General features: G+C 42.1%; 1 protein-coding gene and 1 long non-coding RNA gene across 3 annotated transcripts; one reads left to right on the top strand and one right to left on the bottom strand.

The window, feature by feature from the left end:
• LOC8077124 (serine carboxypeptidase 24) lies at positions 567 to 4847 on the top strand. 2 transcript variants are annotated; one of them, XM_002467725.2, is made up of 8 exons: positions 567 to 1512; positions 1755 to 1862; positions 2196 to 2470; positions 2551 to 2799; positions 2905 to 3023; positions 3795 to 3896; positions 3988 to 4093; positions 4472 to 4847. In XM_002467725.2, exons 1-8 carry the CDS (start codon positions 1125 to 1127, stop codon positions 4610 to 4612), a joined length of 1488 nt encoding a protein of 495 aa, XP_002467770.1. In that variant the 5' UTR covers positions 567 to 1124; the 3' UTR covers positions 4613 to 4847. The 2 variants fall into 2 exon arrangements, with proteins under 2 accessions (XP_002467770.1, XP_021306393.1); XM_021450718.1 differs by having other exon boundaries at positions 3792 to 3896; positions 4472 to 4760.
• Positions 3845 to 5469, bottom strand: LOC110431597. Its single transcript, XR_002449006.1, has 2 exons — positions 5334 to 5469; positions 3845 to 4181 (listed from the first exon to the last, which is right to left on the bottom strand). It is a non-coding gene; the product is annotated as an uncharacterized LOC110431597 (long non-coding RNA).

Raw genomic sequence — 18464 nt, 5'->3', positions numbered from 1 at the left:
TATGCTCACAGCTCAAGTTTGGAATCTTTCTTTTCTTCAGGAAAGTTTCAGATGAAAGGGCAGGTTGCTTGAAAGCCACACCACAAGAACAAAATGGAATGTGTGCACACACTTGGAAGGTCGATCAAATAATTCTTTCCAAGATATGTATGAGAAGGAAGCAACATTTAAAAGTTCATTGAAGCGGAAATGACAAGATGTCAACTGCCGATGCTTCAATACAGTGAATGGCGCTGACCAGATGCTATCAACAAGTCACCTCTGAGTAGTGGGTATCAACATGTTTACTTGACTTAGCAATTTGTTGCAACATCATTCTGACTAGCTTCACCTAAACCAATTGATACCAGGAGTTCAAAAATAATCATGAATCCTAATTAAATTCCACAGCTTTTTTATCAACAAAAGTAGAGCCTAAATTTAATAGAATAACAAGTCAAACCACACAGAAACTAGGAAACAACAAATTTCTCTAGGATAATAACCTCACCCAGCTCTCAGGGGTTGCTAGATTATCAAATGTTTTTTTCTTCAAATGTGCTTTTACAGTTTACAGCATTCCTGTTAAAAGGCAGTCAGAACTCAGAAGAAGCAATGGATGCAAGTGCGACCCCTTTGTTTGGACTACAGACCACAGAAGGAAAGCACATCAAAGTAAAGATGCCTGGGAATCTTGGCAGAAAACAATTGAGTAAACAAGAAGCTGATGAGGAGGTAGCAAAATAAAGTCAAAAGATCAAGATACACACAGTACACTTAATCAATGTTGCCATGGATGAGGCACCCTCAATCTGATTTCCGTACCTTTTCCTTTTCCTTCCCATATAGTGATATAATTGAGCCAGAGATAGCTATTGTACCTTTCTAGGAATTTTGCTGACTTTGTTAGGTCGCAGTCCCCAAAAGGAACTAAGAATTTTAAATGAATGTCATTGCCATTACAAATATAGATGCCAAATGAAATGGAATATTAAGACCTTTAAGTCCAACTTGCACGGAAAAAGTCAAAGAATCAACCATATTATGGTTTCCTTGGAGGACTCTTCAACTGTACTGCAAACAGAATGTCCCCTCTATAAATAAAGATTGACCAATGGCAACCTAGCCCAAGACACCAAACACCCATGCACACGCATCCTATCAAGATGAAAAGAGGCCTCCTGATACTTTGGTCCTTGTTCTACTTCAGTGTTGCAAACACAGACACTAGAAACCAGGCCAACCAGCCTCTTGAGTTCAATCAATTGAAAATATCCAGGAAATATGTTCAAGGAAAACAAGATTCAGCTCCCAAGAATGCAACCAGTCCCTCAGTGCATAGAGGCTCAACAAACAATCAACGGGAGCAGGATAAGATTGTATATATGCCAGGGCAAACAGGGGTAGCAGAGTTTGACCAATATGCAGGATATGTGACAGTGGATGCAAAGGCTGGAAGGGCTTTGTTCTACTATTTTGTTGAGGCTCCTCAAGATCCTTCAGACAAACCACTTGTCCTATGGCTGAATGGAGGTATGTGCTGGCTGTGTTCATCGCAATTTCTAGCTAACAGGGGCAGCTCATATGTCTTGTAGAGTTATTTCTTCAACATGCTGTTATAATTCTTTTTAGGTCTATTTACTTGCTATAATGAGGGTCAAAAAACAACTGGAAAAAACACGTACATAATTCTCGAACATACATCATCCATGTTTGCAATGCTACAGCAAGACACCTAGTTTGAAAAGAATAAGATGAAACACTTATATTTGCAGGGCCTGGCTGTTCATCCTTTGGATCTGGGGCCATGCTTGAACTTGGACCTTTCTCTGTCCATAGTGACAACAAGACATTGTACAAGAAAAAGCATGCATGGAACAGAGGTAAAATCCGCTTTACCTTCACTTGATTAATAGTAACTTCCTCCGCTCCAAATTATAGTTCACTTTAGCTTTGTTCTAACTTTGATCGAGTTTTTAGAAAAAATATATTAACATCTACAAGTTCAAATAAATGCACTACCGAGACATATTTAATGGAGAATTTAAGGAAACTAATTTAATACTATAGATGTCGATACATTTTTTCTATCAACTTTGTCAAAATCAAAGCTTAGGACAAAACTAAAGTAAACTATAATTTCAAACAAAGGGAGTAAATAAAGTTAGTTGGATTAACACCCATATTGATATTCCATTGTTCATTCATGAATGCAGTGGCCAACATGTTGTTCATTGAGATCCCAGCTGGTGTTGGATACTCATATTCAAACACTACGTCCGATTATTATAACACTGGTGACCAAAGAACAACAGATGATGCATATACCTTTCTTGTTACTTGGCTAGAGAAATTTCCTGAGTATCGGGACCGTGATTTCTTCATAACTGGTGAGAGTTACGCAGGTCACTATATACCAGAGCTTGCTAATCTGATTCTTTCTAAGAATAGAGCGACCAATGTAACTAGTGTCAAGCTTAAAGGTGTTGCGGTAAGTTTTCAGTCTTAATTGATTTGAAACTTACAATTTGGTAACTTTCTCATCAATGGTAACACTGTAAAGTTCAACAGATTGGAAATGCGGACTTGGATGATAATTTGACTCTAAGAGCATCATATGACTACTATTGGATGCATGCTATGATTTCTGGAAAAGCTTATACAGCCATCAAGGATAAGTGCAGCTTCAATGGCACATACACTAAAGACTGTCTAAATGCCATGAACTTAGCTATCCAGGAAAAAGGAAATGTTGATGACTATGACATCTATGCACCAATATGCCATGATGCCTCAAACCCTTCCAAATCAAGTGACTCGGTATATAACACCAGACATAAATTTCACATCACAGATTGACAGATGGTTTAACTTCCATTTCTATATGAATTTTTGGTATACTAAAACTTTTGTTTACTACTTCAGTTAGTGTTTGGTGATCCATGCACAAACCACTATGTCTCCTCTTACCTAAATCGTCCTGAGGTCCAAAGGGCACTCCATGCAAACACAACAGGGTTAGGCTACCCATGGATGGACTGTAGGTATGTAAGTTGAATATCTTAATATCATATTTCCCTCCAATTTATGTGCACTGTCAGACCATATCTCTTGTGTGACCCTATTAGCAATCTGGTGTTGGTTTCCTAAAGCAATCTGAAAAGGTAGGTGTTTTATGGACAAACAATTTCTTATATACAAAATACTTATGTATCTTCCATCACTCACTTCACAATAGCATTGATTCTAAAAAGGTATCAACAGCCTCTTCTAGCCAACCATCAAAGAGTATGTGAACCACAGTTCCTGATAATTATTCCATTAACACAAAATGGTGTATTAAAAAAGGTATTAGTAAGTCAACACTAAAAGGGGCACAATGTCAAATGATTCTCAAGCTTATATTCTTTTGTTTTCTCAAACACGCCAGAGGGCTGCATACCTTTGTAGTTTTTGTATTGAAAGAAAAGGGCGCAAGAACCCTTACAACACAAACCCTTGTATTCTCAAACCTATATTCTGACCGACCAGCAGTCAACTATTTGAAATCATTGGATATTTAACCCAAAGGCACCCCTGCATATCTACACGATTGAGTATGCACTGAAATGCATGTATGCTGATTCATCCTTGATGGTTTCTATCGAGTGCGAATATGCCGCTAGCGCGTGTCGCATACTCATTCATGTATAAAACTTTAATTGTTGAGAATTTGTTCAGCCTCAAGTAAACCTCTTGCTAGATTAGCAATTAGCACCGGGGGGGAAGTCAACAGTACAACATGTTTATGATTAATTTCTGTTTCCTTCAAGCAGTCAGCATGTATATGATAATTGGAATTGGAAAGATTCGCCGGAGACAATGCTGCCATCAATAAAGAAACTCATTTCAAGTGGCACCAGAATATGGTTGTACAGGTACATATGTTCAGATTTATGTGTGTGAAAATACCTAACTCAGTGTGATACATCATAAGAACATGAATTAAACTATGCCGTTGTGTACCAGTGGTGATATGGATGCAGTGTGTTCGTTCATTTCAACACAATATGTGCTGGACAATCTTGGGCTTCCTATAGAAGCATCTTGGCGTCCATGGCGCATCGACAATGAGGTACATAGCCCAGCATTTATCAGATAAAAGATTGAATATCAGCATTCATGTCAACGGAATCCTTTGGATCAAGTTGTGTATGTGTTTCCTATAAAGAGCAAAAACAAAAGAATGATTCATCATGTTGCTTGGCTGATCTTGTGATGATCCCTAGTCCCCAAAGCAATTTGATAGTCAGGTTACTGAACTCTTAAAACATAAAATGGAAGTTTGAAGATAAATTGGTTATAAGCACGCAATTAACATAAACTGGTTATAGTTGGCACGCAATTGCTGCAAAAGAGTGTGCATGACGAAAACATCATAAATGCATTGTTCCATTTATCAATAGCTGTGGACAAATAACAACATTTCTCCTATTTTTCCATTAATCGGCAGGTTGCTGGCTACGTCATTGGGTATAAAGGGCTGGTCTTCGCAACGGTCAGAGGAGCTGGGCACATGGTGCCATACTACCAGCCTCGCAGGGCATTGGCACTATTCTCGTCATTCCTCGAAGGAAAGCTCCCTCCACACTGATCCATTAAGCTAGCAGGGTTTACGAATGTCATTCACTCAGTATCTTCCACAGCCTATGGAATAATAGGCAGTTCATGAGGCCTTACATACTACATTTGTTGTTCGCCTTTAGTTCAACTTCCCTGCACAAGCACAGAGAATTATGTAATTCTGCTCTGATTGTTTTGAGCGCAACAAGGAGCCCAACTAACTCTGGTTTATCGCTAGCACAAGAAAATAAATTAGGCCTTGTTTAGTTCACCCAAAAACTAAAAACTTTTCAAAATTTTCCATAACATTGAATCTTGCAGCACATGAAGCATTAATATAGTCAAAAAAAACAAAAACTAATTACACAGTTTGTCTGTAAATCGCGAGATGAATCTTTTGAGCCAGTATATAATTGGACAATATTTGTCACAAACAAACGAAAATGCTACAGTGACCGAAAATTTTTCATTTCGCCAACTGAACAAGCCTGACCAAATCCTGAGCAGGTTTTAAGTATGTTAAATTATTTGTACCCCAAACTGAACAATCTCAGTGCTAGCGCTATCATTGAGCCTGGATTGACATCCAGGTAGCCGCGCGTGAAAGGGGAAAAAAAAGGAGGGCGGGGATTCAGAACTTCAGAATAGAGTCCTCACACGAAGCGGTGAAGCAGAGAAGGCGAAGGGCTGGGGAGAGATCTCGGAGTCAGGTCGCATTGGGAGAGTGAGTGAAGGAGGAGGGAGGAGCGAACCTCGGAGAATGGGTCGCGGTAGCAGAAGTGCAGAACGGGCACGGAACGAGCCCGGCAGCCCGCGACGGAGGACGAGGGGTGGCGACCGCGGAAAGGCGCATCGCCCAACCCGTCTCGCCTGTTGACCGGGGTCCGGGACTCCGGTGCACCGTTGGGCCATTTTGGGCCTTCCAAAATATTTTGCAAAATCGACACCGTAGCTTTTCGTTTGTATTCTAATCATGGACTAACTAGTCTTAAAAGATTCGTCTCGTCAATTTCGACCAAACTGTGTAATTAGTTTTTATTTTTATCTATATTTAATACTTTATGCATGTGTCTAAAGATTCGATGTGACGGGGAATCTAAAAAATTTTGCAAAATTTTTTAGAACTAAACAAGGCCTTGGTACAGCTTCGGCCCTATTTGGATCAAGTATTATCTATATAATTTTATATTTTTAAAATAAAAATTAAAGTCTAGTAGGTGTGCTATCTAATCTGCTAAAATAATAAATTTATTATTTCTAAACTTTCGCTTGTTATATATAGCATGTCGTTCTTACTAGCTACTCTACTGCACAAACTTCACTATGGAGCAGCTCAAAAAAACTGGAGTTTGTAAAGTACCTCTTTAGATGCTCTCATAACTCCATATTTTTCTCGAACTGAGTGCATAAAACTAAAACCGTTTAGCTAAAAACGTAAAGCGAGGCTATAAAACGTAGAGCAGAGCAGTCTCAAACACCCTCTTAATAAAAAAGAGTAAAGTTCAATGCCAAGCGCTCTCTATCTCTTGAGTGGTTTCGACGGGGCAATGCAAATATACAATGAAAAAGTATAAAAGCAATTGAGGTGAACTTTTCCTAATAAAACTATTTTCTATCTTTTAGGAACAATATACTAAAAATAGTTAATATATATATATTAAAAATATGCATCCTATTCTGTATTAATATAAAAAAACATTAATTACTATTTATTTATTTTTATAATATGTTACTAATTCTTTTTAGAGAAAAGACTAGTGTTCTAGGAGGCATGACTATCACCTTATCAAAACAAACTTTTTTGCAAATACTCCCTTTGTCCCAAAATGAAAGCACATAGGGTGTGTTTGGTTGGTGGCTAACCCTGGCCATGGCTCGTTGGGGCCAAATTTAGTCTGTTTGGTTGTTTGTTCAGCCTCCGGGGCTAGGCCCAATCTAGCCAGTCGTACGCTCAGGGCCTGGCTAGGGTCGAACAGCCGATTCGGCCGTTCAAGTGGAGCCAGGCCCGAGGCAGCTCCACTTGGTCGTTCCGTCACCGTCTCGGCACCTACCGGTGACTGTCCTTCTCCTTCCGCGTGCTCCCGTGGTGCCGAGCTCCGCCATCTTCCTTCTCCTTCCCATGTTTCCGTGGCGATGTGCCCGTCCAGCTCCCCTAACCACGACGCCGCCGCGCCATGAGGGATGACGACGGCTCCGCGACATCCCGGGCGACGAAGACGAGGAGGAGGAAGCCGGCGCCGACGTCGCCGTCACGCGACCGGCGGCCGCGCGTCGACGGCGGGATGCGCATCGTGGTGCCGCTGCAGGGGGTGGTGCAGGGGCCAGGCGGCCTGGTGCTCGGCTCCAACTACCCCTATCCTCACCGCGAACCGCCGAAGGAATCTTTGGCGATGGCGCCGCCACCCGCTACGGTTGCCGCCGTCCGCCACCACAGCCCGCACCTGCTCCTCCGCCGCGGCGGGGGGGTCTCCTCTTACCACCTTCGCCCCCTCGCCACGCTCCCCTTCACCACGCGGGGTGTGGCCTCCGCGCGCGGCGCGCCTGCGCCAGCCGCCGCCACGGTTCTCGCTAGGCGGCCGGGGTAGACTGCAATTGGGGGAGGCGGGGGTGGGTGATCTACGGCGCTGCTCGGCGAGGTCTTCCCTGCGCGGCAGCGGCAGTGACTGGTGGCGCAGCGGGTGGTGTACGGCCGCTCGCGAAGCTCAGTTACGATGGAGTTGGCCCAGAGGAGCAAGCGCTCGTGAAGCTTAGTGGCGAGCAAGTCACGTGGTGGTCTGCCATGGCGGGCGAGCGGCGGGTCGCGTACGGAGCGCCGCGGGGGCGGCTCATCCTCGCCGAGGTGCGCGCTGACGAGCAAGGCTCAGCTCCAGCTCAGTCGCAGCAAAGGAGACCAGGTGTTCGATGAAATGTCTAAGAGGAGGTGAGCTCACCAGAATAAAGAAGAGGTAATTGTATGCAGTGCAAATCAGACAACCAAACACATCTAGTTGTTGGCCAGGCTTAGTTGATACATGCAACTAAACAAGTCCATCCTGGCTTGTTACAAGCAGGCTTGGGCTAGCCTGGCTTAGTTTTACTAGCCAGGCTTGTGGAGGACACGAACCAAGCACACCCATAGAGTTTAAATTTTATTCCAAATTAAAGTATGTATAATATAAAGATCTTGTGCATGTAGCAATAAATAAATATTTATCAAGGAATAAATACAAACGAAAAAAGGATCATGGAGACTCTAGAAGCTCCCCAAAACGATCGTGCAGCACTACTTATGCTAATGATTTTAGGTGTTGTTTAATTCAGAAAAGAAAATTTTTTAGATATTGTAGCACATTTGTAACTATAATAATTACTATTTAATTATAGACTAACTAAACTTAAAACATTCATCTTGCAAAATAAATTCAAGCTGTATAATTAGTTATTTTTAAATTATATTTAATGTTTCATACATGTGTCTGAATATTTGATGTGATATGACGATTTTTTTAAGTGGGAACTAACGAGTGTTTACTTCCTCACCTATTTTGTAAAATGGACAACATTTCCCGTCACAACGAATCTTGTAGCATGTGTGAAGCATTAAATATATATAAAAAATAACTAATTACACAGTTTGTCTGTAATTTGCGAGACAAATGTTTTGAACCTAATTAGTCCATGATTGGTCAATATTTACCATATACTAACGAAAAGTGCTATAGTGCCTATTTCTCAAGAAATTTTGGAACTAAACAAGACCTAAACAAGGTCTTACTCACTGAATCCTTTTATAAGAGTAGCAGTGTCATTTTTCCTCATGTATAAGTTGTTCTCTTGAAACCGAGTCTTGTTTTGATCTAAAAAGTTTTTGGATTTTCACATTATAGCATTTTTATTTTTATTTGACAAATATTGTCTAATCATAGAGTAACTCAGCTTAAAAATTTTGTCTCGTAATTTTTAGAAAAATTATGGAATTAGTTTTTGTTTTTATCTATATTTAATGCTTCATGCATGTGCTGCAAGATGTGACGGAGAATTATAAAAAGTTTTTGGTTTTTGGGAAACTAAACAAGGCCGTACATGCGCTTTTATGGCTTGTTTGGTTATGGGGGTGAAGGGCCGAGATGGCGGACTAGAGGGGGGTGAATAGTTCTTTCTAAAACTTATCACGCCGGCTAACCGAAACAAATGCGGAATTAAAACTATCGGTCTAGCCAAGACTACACCCTTCTATCTAAATTCTCTAGCACCTTGTAAAAGATCCTAGACAAGCGAACAAGGTGCTACCTTAGCAAGAGCTCACTTAACCAAATCTAGAAGCAAGGTCACACAAACCTATGCAACTAGTACTTTACAAACCGAGGGAGCTCCTACACAAACTAGTGAGGCAAAACGCACAAAGCCTAAGCTCACTAGCAAGCTCAAAAACAAGGCAACTAATGCCAAAATAGAGAGCACAACTTACTTAGCTAAACAAACTAAGCAATGTGACTAATAAGGTTACACAAACCAAATTAGTCACGCAAGGGGAACTACTTCTAGCCACACAAGCAAGAAGGTAACTAGCAAGCTACACAAGCTAACTAATTACAAGAGCAACTACACAAGCACAAGTATATGAATGTAAGAACAAGCTTGTGTTAGGGACTTGCAAACCAACGAGAAGAACAAAGTTGACACGAAGATTTTCTTCCGAGGTTCACTTGGTTGTCACCAAGCTACGTCCCCGTTGAGACAAGCTCCAAGGTTGCCGCCGGTCCTCTTGCTAGTGGTGACCCACAAGTCACACTCTCCCACGTGGAGTGCTTACCACAAGCTCTAGCACTTGACCCGGTCGGACCACTTGTCGCTCTTCACGTCTCGCTCAACTAAAGTTGCTCTTCGCGATCTCCGCGGGGTGAGCACCGTACCCGTACCCCTCACAATCTCTTCTCCGGAGCACCGCACAATCTCCTTGCGTGCTTCGACGGAGTCACAAGCCACCAAGCCGTCTAGGAGGTGGCAACCTCCGAGAGTAACAAGCACCACCGGCTTGCAACACGAACACCTAGTGCCACTCGATGCAATCTCTCAATGCAACGCACTAGAATCACTCACTCGCTATTGATTCGCACTCTTGCAAGCACAAGTGAGTTAGAGGCTTTCCTAGCACTCCCCAAGCATGGACACTAAGTCCCAAGGGTGCTCAGCACCAGCCAAGGCCGGCCACCACTTCTATTTATAGCCCCAAGGGCTAAACTAGCCGTTACCCTTCACTACGCAAAAGTCGACCACACCGGACGCGTCCTAGTTCACACCGGACGCGTCCGGTATTGACCAGACCAGCGTCCGGTGCTCTTGACCGTTAGAAAACTAGTCGTTGCCTCTGACACTGACAGGGCACCGGACTCTAGCTTTTGAAATACCGGACGCGTCCGGTGTCACACCGAGAGAGCTTTGCAAGAGGAGTTTGCACCGGACGCTAACTCGGACGTGTCCTAGTTCACACCGGACGCGTCCGGTGTGCACCGGACGCAAACTCAGAGAGTTTCACCAAGAAAGCGACCTCACCGGACGAAGCACACCAGACTCTACGCGAAAACTGTTTCCGCGTCCGGTGCCTCAACTCGGACGCGTCCGACCTCATACCGGACGCGTCCGGCTTGAAAGCCTGCGCGAAAAGTTTCTCAACTTCTACCCTTGCTTCCATGTGCCAACACCAAAGTGTCTCCACACTTGTGCACGTGTGTTAGCATTTTCTCAAACATTTTTCCAAGGGAGTTAGCCTCTCAACTTGCCACGCCACTCGATCCTAACACGTATGCAAAGTTAGATCGCTCAAGTGGCACTAGATGACCGATATGCAAACAAGTTTGCCCCTCTTGATAGTACGGCCATCTATCCTAAATCCGGTCATAAACTTCTCTACACACCTATGACCGGTAAAATGGAAATGCCCTAGGTTATACCTTTGCCTTGCGCTTTCCATTTCATCTTCTCCAATGTTGATGCAACACATGCACCAACCAATCACCGAATGATATAATCCACTTCATATCATCACATGACCGTATTGGTTCATCGATCTTGACGTCACTTGCTCTTCACCGTTGCCTCGGTCCATCGGCGCCAAGTCTTGCTCAAGCTTCACCGTCACACGCGGTCCCTCGCTTCAAAGCCTCCGACTTGCCCTTCACTCTTGCAACCGGTCCATCGAGCCAAGCCTCATCTTGATCTTCTCCACCTTGGTCATATGACTCCATGTCATGTCTCATGTGCAATGAGCTCCTCCATCATCACATCATCACCTGTGAACTAATCTCCTGTGTATCTCACATAAACACTATTAGTCCACCTAAGTTGTCACTCAATTACCAAAACCAAACAAGGTGGCACTAGTTGCATAGAGAGGTGGCATTAGTACTTTACATTCAGTTTGTAAAGTACTAGTTGCATAGGTTTGTGTGACCTTGCTCCTAGAATTGTTTAGGTGAGCTCTTGCTAAGGTGGCACCTTGCTTGCTTGTTTAGGATCTTTACAAGGTGCTAGAAAACTTAGATAGAGGGGTGTAGTCTTGGCTAGACCGATAGTTTTAATTCCGCATTTGTTTCGGTTAGCCGGTGCGATAAGTTTTAGAAAGGACTATTCACCCCCCCTCTAGTCCGCCATCTCGACCCTTCAAGTGGTATCCGAGCTAGGTCTCTCATTTGTGGTCTTTACCGACCCTAGAGGATGGCGTCTAGTGGGATAGATGATTGTGAGACACACATTTTTGATGGTACAAACTTTGCACTTTGGAAAAATCACATGCTTGATCATTTTCGTGCAAAGGGACCTAAGTTTTGGTGGATTGTTACTAATGGTCTCACACACAACTTGGACCATAAGAATCTCACCAAAGCTCAAAAGGTTCTCTTTGAACTAGATTGTGAAGCTTATGATTATCTAATAGAATCTTTGAGCTTTGAGTTGTTTGATAGGATAAACTCCAAAGGAACCGCTTATGAAACGTGGGAGTCTATCAAACACACCTTCGGTGATTCCTCCACATGGGATGATGGCAAGTTCAAAAAGGAGGAACCAAAGGTGGAGATACATGAGGTTGTTGAGCATGACCACAACATGGTGTTTGTGGAGGATTGCTCCACCTCATGGTCAAGTGATGGTGATGATGGTGCTACCACAAGATCACTTGATAAGGATGATGATGATGCCACAAGTGATGCAAATGATGATGCTACCTCATGCACACTTGATGATGAAGATGATGGCTATGAGAGTGATGCTTCCACAAGCTCATCTACTACATCACCACATTGCTTCATGTCACATGGTGACACTAAGGTATCTATTGGTGATGTGATTATTGATTGTGATAGTCCAAATTTTGAGCTTGTATGCAAACTCTCAAAAGCTTTAAGAAATGAGTTAGCGAAAACAAATAAATTGAAAAATGAAAACTCATTTCTAAAGACCACATGTGAACAACAAAAGCATCTACTTTATGTTACTACTTGTTCACATGAGGAGCTAAAATTGGTTCATGAGGAACTTTGTGTTACTCATGATAACTTGGTAAAAGATCATGCTTTTCTCACTAAGAAGATTTCTAATGAAGAAATTAAAACTAGTGAGTGCTCATCACTTGGGTCAAATGATCAATCACATATTATTACTAACCCTTGTGATGTAGGCAAGAAGCATGTATCCACCTCTTGCGATGACTTATTATCTATGCCATGTTCTTCACAATTAGACACTTGTTCTACTTCTATGTCTTGTGAGACTAACATTTTGAAGGAGAACAATAAGCTCAAAAATGAAGTGAAGAAATTGAGCAACAAGCTAGAGAGGTGCTATAATTCAAAAGTCACCTTTGAGCATATATTGAAGACTCAAAGAATCTATGGTGACAAGTGTGGCCTTGGCTTCAAGAAGAAGATGACAAAGGGCAAAAGAAAGCAAGAGAGAGAAAAGCTCTCTCATTTCATGTGCTATCGGTGCCATGAAGTGGGTCATCTTGCAAATGGTTGCCCAAACAAAGAGAAGCTCAAGAATATGAAAGAAGAAGAGAGGCTAAAGCATGTTGAGTGCTTCAAGTGTCGCACTTGGGGTCATCTCACCTCAATGTGCCCAACCAAGCAATTGGTGAAGCAACAAGAAGAGCCTCAACAAAAGCCACAAGTTGAGCAAGAAAAGAAGCCCCAAGTTCAAGTCAAGATCAACCACCATGGTGATGACTTGATTATGAAGAAGAAGAAGACAAGAAGGGGTGGAAGAGCAAGGCATCCAATGCAAATCCAAAATGCCAAGATGATGAGCAAGAATGAAGACAAGAAGAAAGCTTATGCTCACATCAAGTGCTTTGAGTGCAAGGATGATGGACACTTTGCCTCGAGGTGTCCTACCAAGCTTGAGAAGAAGGCTCAAGCAACTCTCAAGAGGCAAGGCAATGAGAAGCAACACATGAGCAAGGAAGAAAAGGCTCAATTAAAAAGAAGTTGCTACTTATGCCGAGAAAGGGGACACATGGCTCATTCATGTCCCCTAGGTAATAGTTCTAAGCCTATTTCAATTGATAACCGTAAAATGCTTGGAAAGGATGGTAATGGTACCTCTATGGTTTCCATTGCAAAACATCCCGCTATTCATACTAAGGCATCGCCTAAGTATGTCGCACCTAACTTGAGAGGACCCAAACTAGTTTGGGTACCATCAAAAAGTGGATGATTGTGTGTAGATACCATCGGCATTGGAGACTTGATTCAATTGATCTTATATTATTCATCATATGATTGAGTCAAGTATTGAAGCTTAGTGCTTATCTCATCCCAATGCCAAGACAAGATAGTGAAGTCCAAATGTGCTACAACATACAAGTGTCACATTCAAGTTGTGGTAATTTACTAGATTATTTGATGGTTTGCAAATACATGAGATGAAGCTTGCAAATTGGATGATCATAAGCTAACCAAGGTATATCTTTGTTGATCACATTCGTTTGGGTGCATATGAGTTGATTGAATTGGATAAATATGCAATAATGTTGCTTGCTATAAGATGATTGATTGGATTAAATGCTTAGTAATCAAGTTTGGATTGATTTGAGTTGGATAAGTACATGAGATGACTTTTAGTAAGTGGATTGAATGGATATATGTCTTATGAAAGTATTCAATCAAGTTGATTCCAAGTTTGGTTCAAATTGAACAAGCATAGCTCAATTGCTTGAAATCTGTCTAAATATTGAAAATCTGAGCTAGCTGAGATCAAGTCTGAGTTTAAGTGATCAAATCTATTTGGAATGGCTTGAAATTTGCTGTGCATGCTGCACATTTATAATAGAATATGCTGTAGAAATTTCATGAGAATCGGATAAGGGATACTTCGGTTTTGGAGTGGATCTTATCAGCTATAGTGCAGCAGTTTTCAGCATGTAGCAGTGGTGGAAGAATTGAAATCTGGTAGCAATCTAGAAGTCAGATGAAGCTTAAATTTTTACAGATGCTAGATGACTTAGTGAGTCAAATCTCCACCAAATTTCGTGGCATTTGGATCTGTACATTGTGAGATATGGATATTTCTTTAAAGGGTACAGAATCTGCCAGAAAAGTGACAATTATTGGATTGATCTAAAGTCACTTCAATTGAAAGGTCCTCAAGTTGGAAACATGATCATAAGTGTTTGAGGCACCTAAGTTTGGTTTTTGAATTGATCTAGAAGCATGACAAGTAATGAGTACAAGGTCATTTGATTGTGGAATATACTTGGTGTACACATTTAGTACTCAAATTGAAGATCAAGATCAAACTCAAGAAGAAGATGAAGTTTAAGTTCTAGTGACTATTGGAGATCATTTAGTAGAAAGAAAAGGACTTAAACATGTAGAAAGAAAAGGACTTAAAGAAGGATTCATGGTTACTCATCATATTAAGTCCATCACTTCAATCAATCAATCAAAGTAATTCAAGTAAGTATCAAGAATGGTTCTTTAGAGAGAGGTCACTTCTCCCTATGTGAGGGGCGTGCCGCCCGAGGAGTGGGTAAACCAAGTGTGGTGCTTGGAAGGCTAAAATGGAAGTGGTGATCTAAAGGACATTTGAGATGCTTAGTTGAAGCAATCAAAAGGATTGATCAAGAAAGCAAGCAACAACCCAAAAGAGAGCTAGTCATGATATTTCAAGTGATATTCTTAGTAGTTCTCTCATGCAAGCAATAATCAAAAGAAGAAGCAAGTCAACCACAACAAGATAGTGCACTTAATCATAAAGTGGCTTTCAATTCATATGGGTGAAGATTTGATCTATCAATTGGTATCTATGATTGGTCTTCACCAAGCTTATAGTTGGACTTCACATTGCTATTTGGAGCTAAATTGGAATCTTATTGACTATCCTCTACTCCAAGATAGCAAAGGTATCATTGTAATGTGCATGATCATTTCATACCTTACTAGTATGCGGTTAGTGCATATAGTACATGCTTATTAGGATCAAGCATGATAAATGAAAAGTTTTAAATTCATAACCTACCACTATTGCTTGAATGATTAGTTGATCTAGTGGTATGTATATGAGTTTGTTCATGATCTAGTAAATCCAAGTACTTGATCTATTTTGGATTGTTAACAAGTGACAAGTACAACATTGGCAAGATAACCCTTAATGTGAGGTGTGAAAAAGCTTGTCATTGGTTCAAACCGGACTTAGAAGCTTTAGCAAATCAACTTAGTTCAAGTCAACATTTATAAGCTCATGATGATTAGAGTACAAGAACAAGACAACAATGCAAGTGGATATCTAGACTTAAATGTTTCTTCAATTGGTATCCAACAAATGGTACTCATGATGATAGCAAATGTTCAAGATAGCAAACAAGTGGTTCCATACTAGAAGACCTTAATTGGTAGAAGAATCCCATATGGTATCGGACAAGATATTTCAAGTGATATCACATTTATACATATGGTATCTATCATACAAGAAGGTGGTTCCACAAGTGATCCTCAACTTTAAGTGATCATCAAGCAAAGAAAGTTCCCTCACCAACAAGATTGACAAGTGAATGACCCATGCTATGACATAGGGGGAGTGCCCCACCAAATGGTATCAAGGTCAAAGATCCTATGTGGTATCTCAAGAGCAATTCAAGTAATGTCATTCCAACACATATGGTGATGTCCATCAAAAAATGCAAGATTCAAGCCTCAACCATCTATCCCAATGCAATCCTTTGTCACAATGAGATTCACACTCTTTCAATTGGTATGAAGTGATTTAATTGGTATCACATACCTTTTATGGAAATTGATGACAAAGGGGGAGAAGTTGGAACAAAGATATGATCATGGGATAAGTTGGACAACAAAAGATATGTTTCAAAGGGGAAATATCAAAGATGGACATGGACAAGGGAGCAACATTAAAGAGAAGATGATGGATCAAAATTCTTGGACAAAAGAGAAGCACACAAGTAGGGGGAGCAAGCTCATGAACATTGATTGTTTGCATTTGATATGTGCATATTCATGTGCTTGCTTGCATCGCATATGTTTTAAATTCAATATGCATGCTTTTGTGGTGTATGCTAGTTATAGAACTTGATTGATGATATGATAACTAGCATGCATAGGTTGGTAGCTAGACTTGTGTTCTTCAAGTAAAGACTAGACCCTTGCTTATAATGTTGATCTCACGGGGTTTCTAGTGTTCTTGTTGTCTAGCTACTCATGGTGCTAAGGATGGTGTACATTGAATGCTTCAAATGCTATCGAACTTGGTATCGAACTACAAAGGTTTATCCTATACACCTTAGCACTTAGCAGGGTTATATGGTGCTTATCCAAATCTTGACATAGAGCTTAAATATTGGATAAGTAGCATAAAATCCAAAACAAGTTAGCAATTTACACTTGTGTGAAGTGCTAGCTTGAAAAAGCTTAATTTCCATATCTTTGTAGAGTTGTCATCAATTACCAAAAAGGGGGAGATTGAAAGGTCCTTGTTTGGTTTTGGTAATTGAGTGACAACTTAGGTGGACTAATAGTGTTTATGTGAGATACACAGGAGATTAGTCCACAGGTGATTATGTGATGATGGAGGAGCTCATTGCATATGAGACATGACATGGAGTCATGTGACCAAGGTGGAGAAGATCAAGATGAGGCTTGGCTCGATGGACCGGTTGCAAGAGTGAAGGGCAAGTCGGAGGCTTTGAAGCGAGGGACCGCGTGTGACGGTGAAGCTTGAGCAAGACTTGGCGCCGATGGACCGAGGCAACGGTGAAGAGCAAGTGAGGTCAAGATCGATGAACCAATACGGTCATGTGATGATATGAAGTGGATTATATCATTCGGTGATTGGTTGGTGCATGTGTTGCATCAACATTGGAGAAGATGAAATGGAAAGCGCAAGGCAAAGGTATAACCTAGGGCATTTCCATTTTACCGGTCATAGGTGTGTAGAGAAGTTTATGACCGGATTTAGGATAGATGGCCGTACTATCAAGAGGGGCAAACTTGTTTGCATATCGGTCATCTAGTGCCACTTGAGTGATCTAACTTTGCATACGTGTTAGGATCGAGTGGCGTGGCAAGTTGAGAGGCTAACTCCCTTGGAAAAATGTTTGAGAAAATGCTAACACACGTGCACAAGTGTGGAGACACTTTGGTGTTGGCACATGGAAGCAAGGGTAGAAGTTGAGAAACTTTTCGCGCAGGCTTTCAGGCCGGACGCGTCCGGTATGAGGTCGGACGCGTCCGAGTTGAGGCACCGGACGCGGAAACCGTTTTCGCGTAGAGTCCGGTGTGCCTCGTCCGGTGAGTTCGTTTCTGAATGAAACTCTCTGAGTTTGCGTCCGGTGCACAACGGACGCGTCCGGTGTGAACTAGGACGCGTCCGAGTTGGCGTCCGGTGCAAACTCCTCTTGCAGAGCTCTCTGGGTGTGAGTCCGGTGCACACCGGACCGTCTGGTGTGTGCGTCCGGTGTGGCGACCGGTGTGGCGACCGGTGTTGACTCAAGTTTTGCGACGCTCTCTGAGTTTGCGTCCGGTGCATACCGGACGCGTCCGGTATTTCAAAAGTGAGAGTTCGGTGCCCTGTCAGTGTCAGAGACAACGGCTAGTTTTCTAACGGTCAGGAGCACCGGACGCTGGTCTGGTCAATACCGGACGCGTCCGGTGTGGTCGACTTTTGCGCAGTGAAGGGTAACAGCTAGTTTAGCCCTTGGGGCTATAAATAGGAGTTGTGGCCGGCCTTGGCAAGTGCTGAGCACCCTTGGGACTTAGTGTCCATGCTTGGGGAGTGCTAGGAAGGCCTCTAACTCACTTGTGCTTGCAAGAGTGCGAATCAATAGCGAGTGAGTGATTCTAGTGCGTTGCATTGAGAGATTGCATCGAGTGGCACTAGGTGTTCGTGTTGCAAGCCGGTGGTGCTTGTTACTCTTGGAGGTTGCCACCTCCTAGACGGCTTGGTGGCTTGTGACTCCGTCGAAGCACGCAAGGAGTGTAAGTGCATTCGCCCCCGATGTGGGTTTTGATAATTAATGACAACCAAATTAGGGACTAACATGTTTATCGAGCATAATCTACAGGTGTTAGTCCATTGATGGAATTGAACGAAAACATTCGGTGAATTATAGCACCCCTAAATTTCTAATGGATGAACGGTGTTTCGACTCAAGTGGCTACAAAGTTTTTATTCTTTGTTTGAGTTATAGGAAACGCCGCACTATCAAGAGGGATGCAAATCAAGTTGGTAAGATGAGGATAAGGGTGCTCAGGTCATCTTAGGTTTTGTGCTTGAGAGACACACTTGCACGCACGAAGCACTAGGAAATTTCTTCTCTGCCAGGGTGACCCGGTAGTAGCAACCCTCAGGGCCGGTGGTACCGGCAGTGCCAGCCTTTCTCCTGAGTTTTGCCA

This window comes from Sorghum bicolor, chromosome 1, assembly GCF_000003195.3.
Source record: "Sorghum bicolor cultivar BTx623 chromosome 1, Sorghum_bicolor_NCBIv3, whole genome shotgun sequence".
NCBI lineage: Eukaryota > Viridiplantae > Streptophyta > Magnoliopsida > Poales > Poaceae > Sorghum > Sorghum bicolor.
This window is presented reverse-complemented; position numbering and strand designations above follow the sequence as displayed.

Bases quoted from the DNA above. Each gene is read 5' to 3' on its own strand.
- LOC8077124 (XM_021450718.1), top strand. From the start codon at position 1,125: ATGCACACGCATCCTATCAAGATGAAAAGAGGCCTCCTGATACTTTGG. The intron at 1,513-1,754 runs GTATGTGCTGGC...TTATATTTGCAG, and splicing joins TGTCCTATGGCTGAATGGAG to GGCCTGGCTGTTCATCCTTT. The intron at 4,094-4,471 runs GTACATAGCCCA...ATTAATCGGCAG, and splicing joins CATGGCGCATCGACAATGAG to GTTGCTGGCTACGTCATTGG.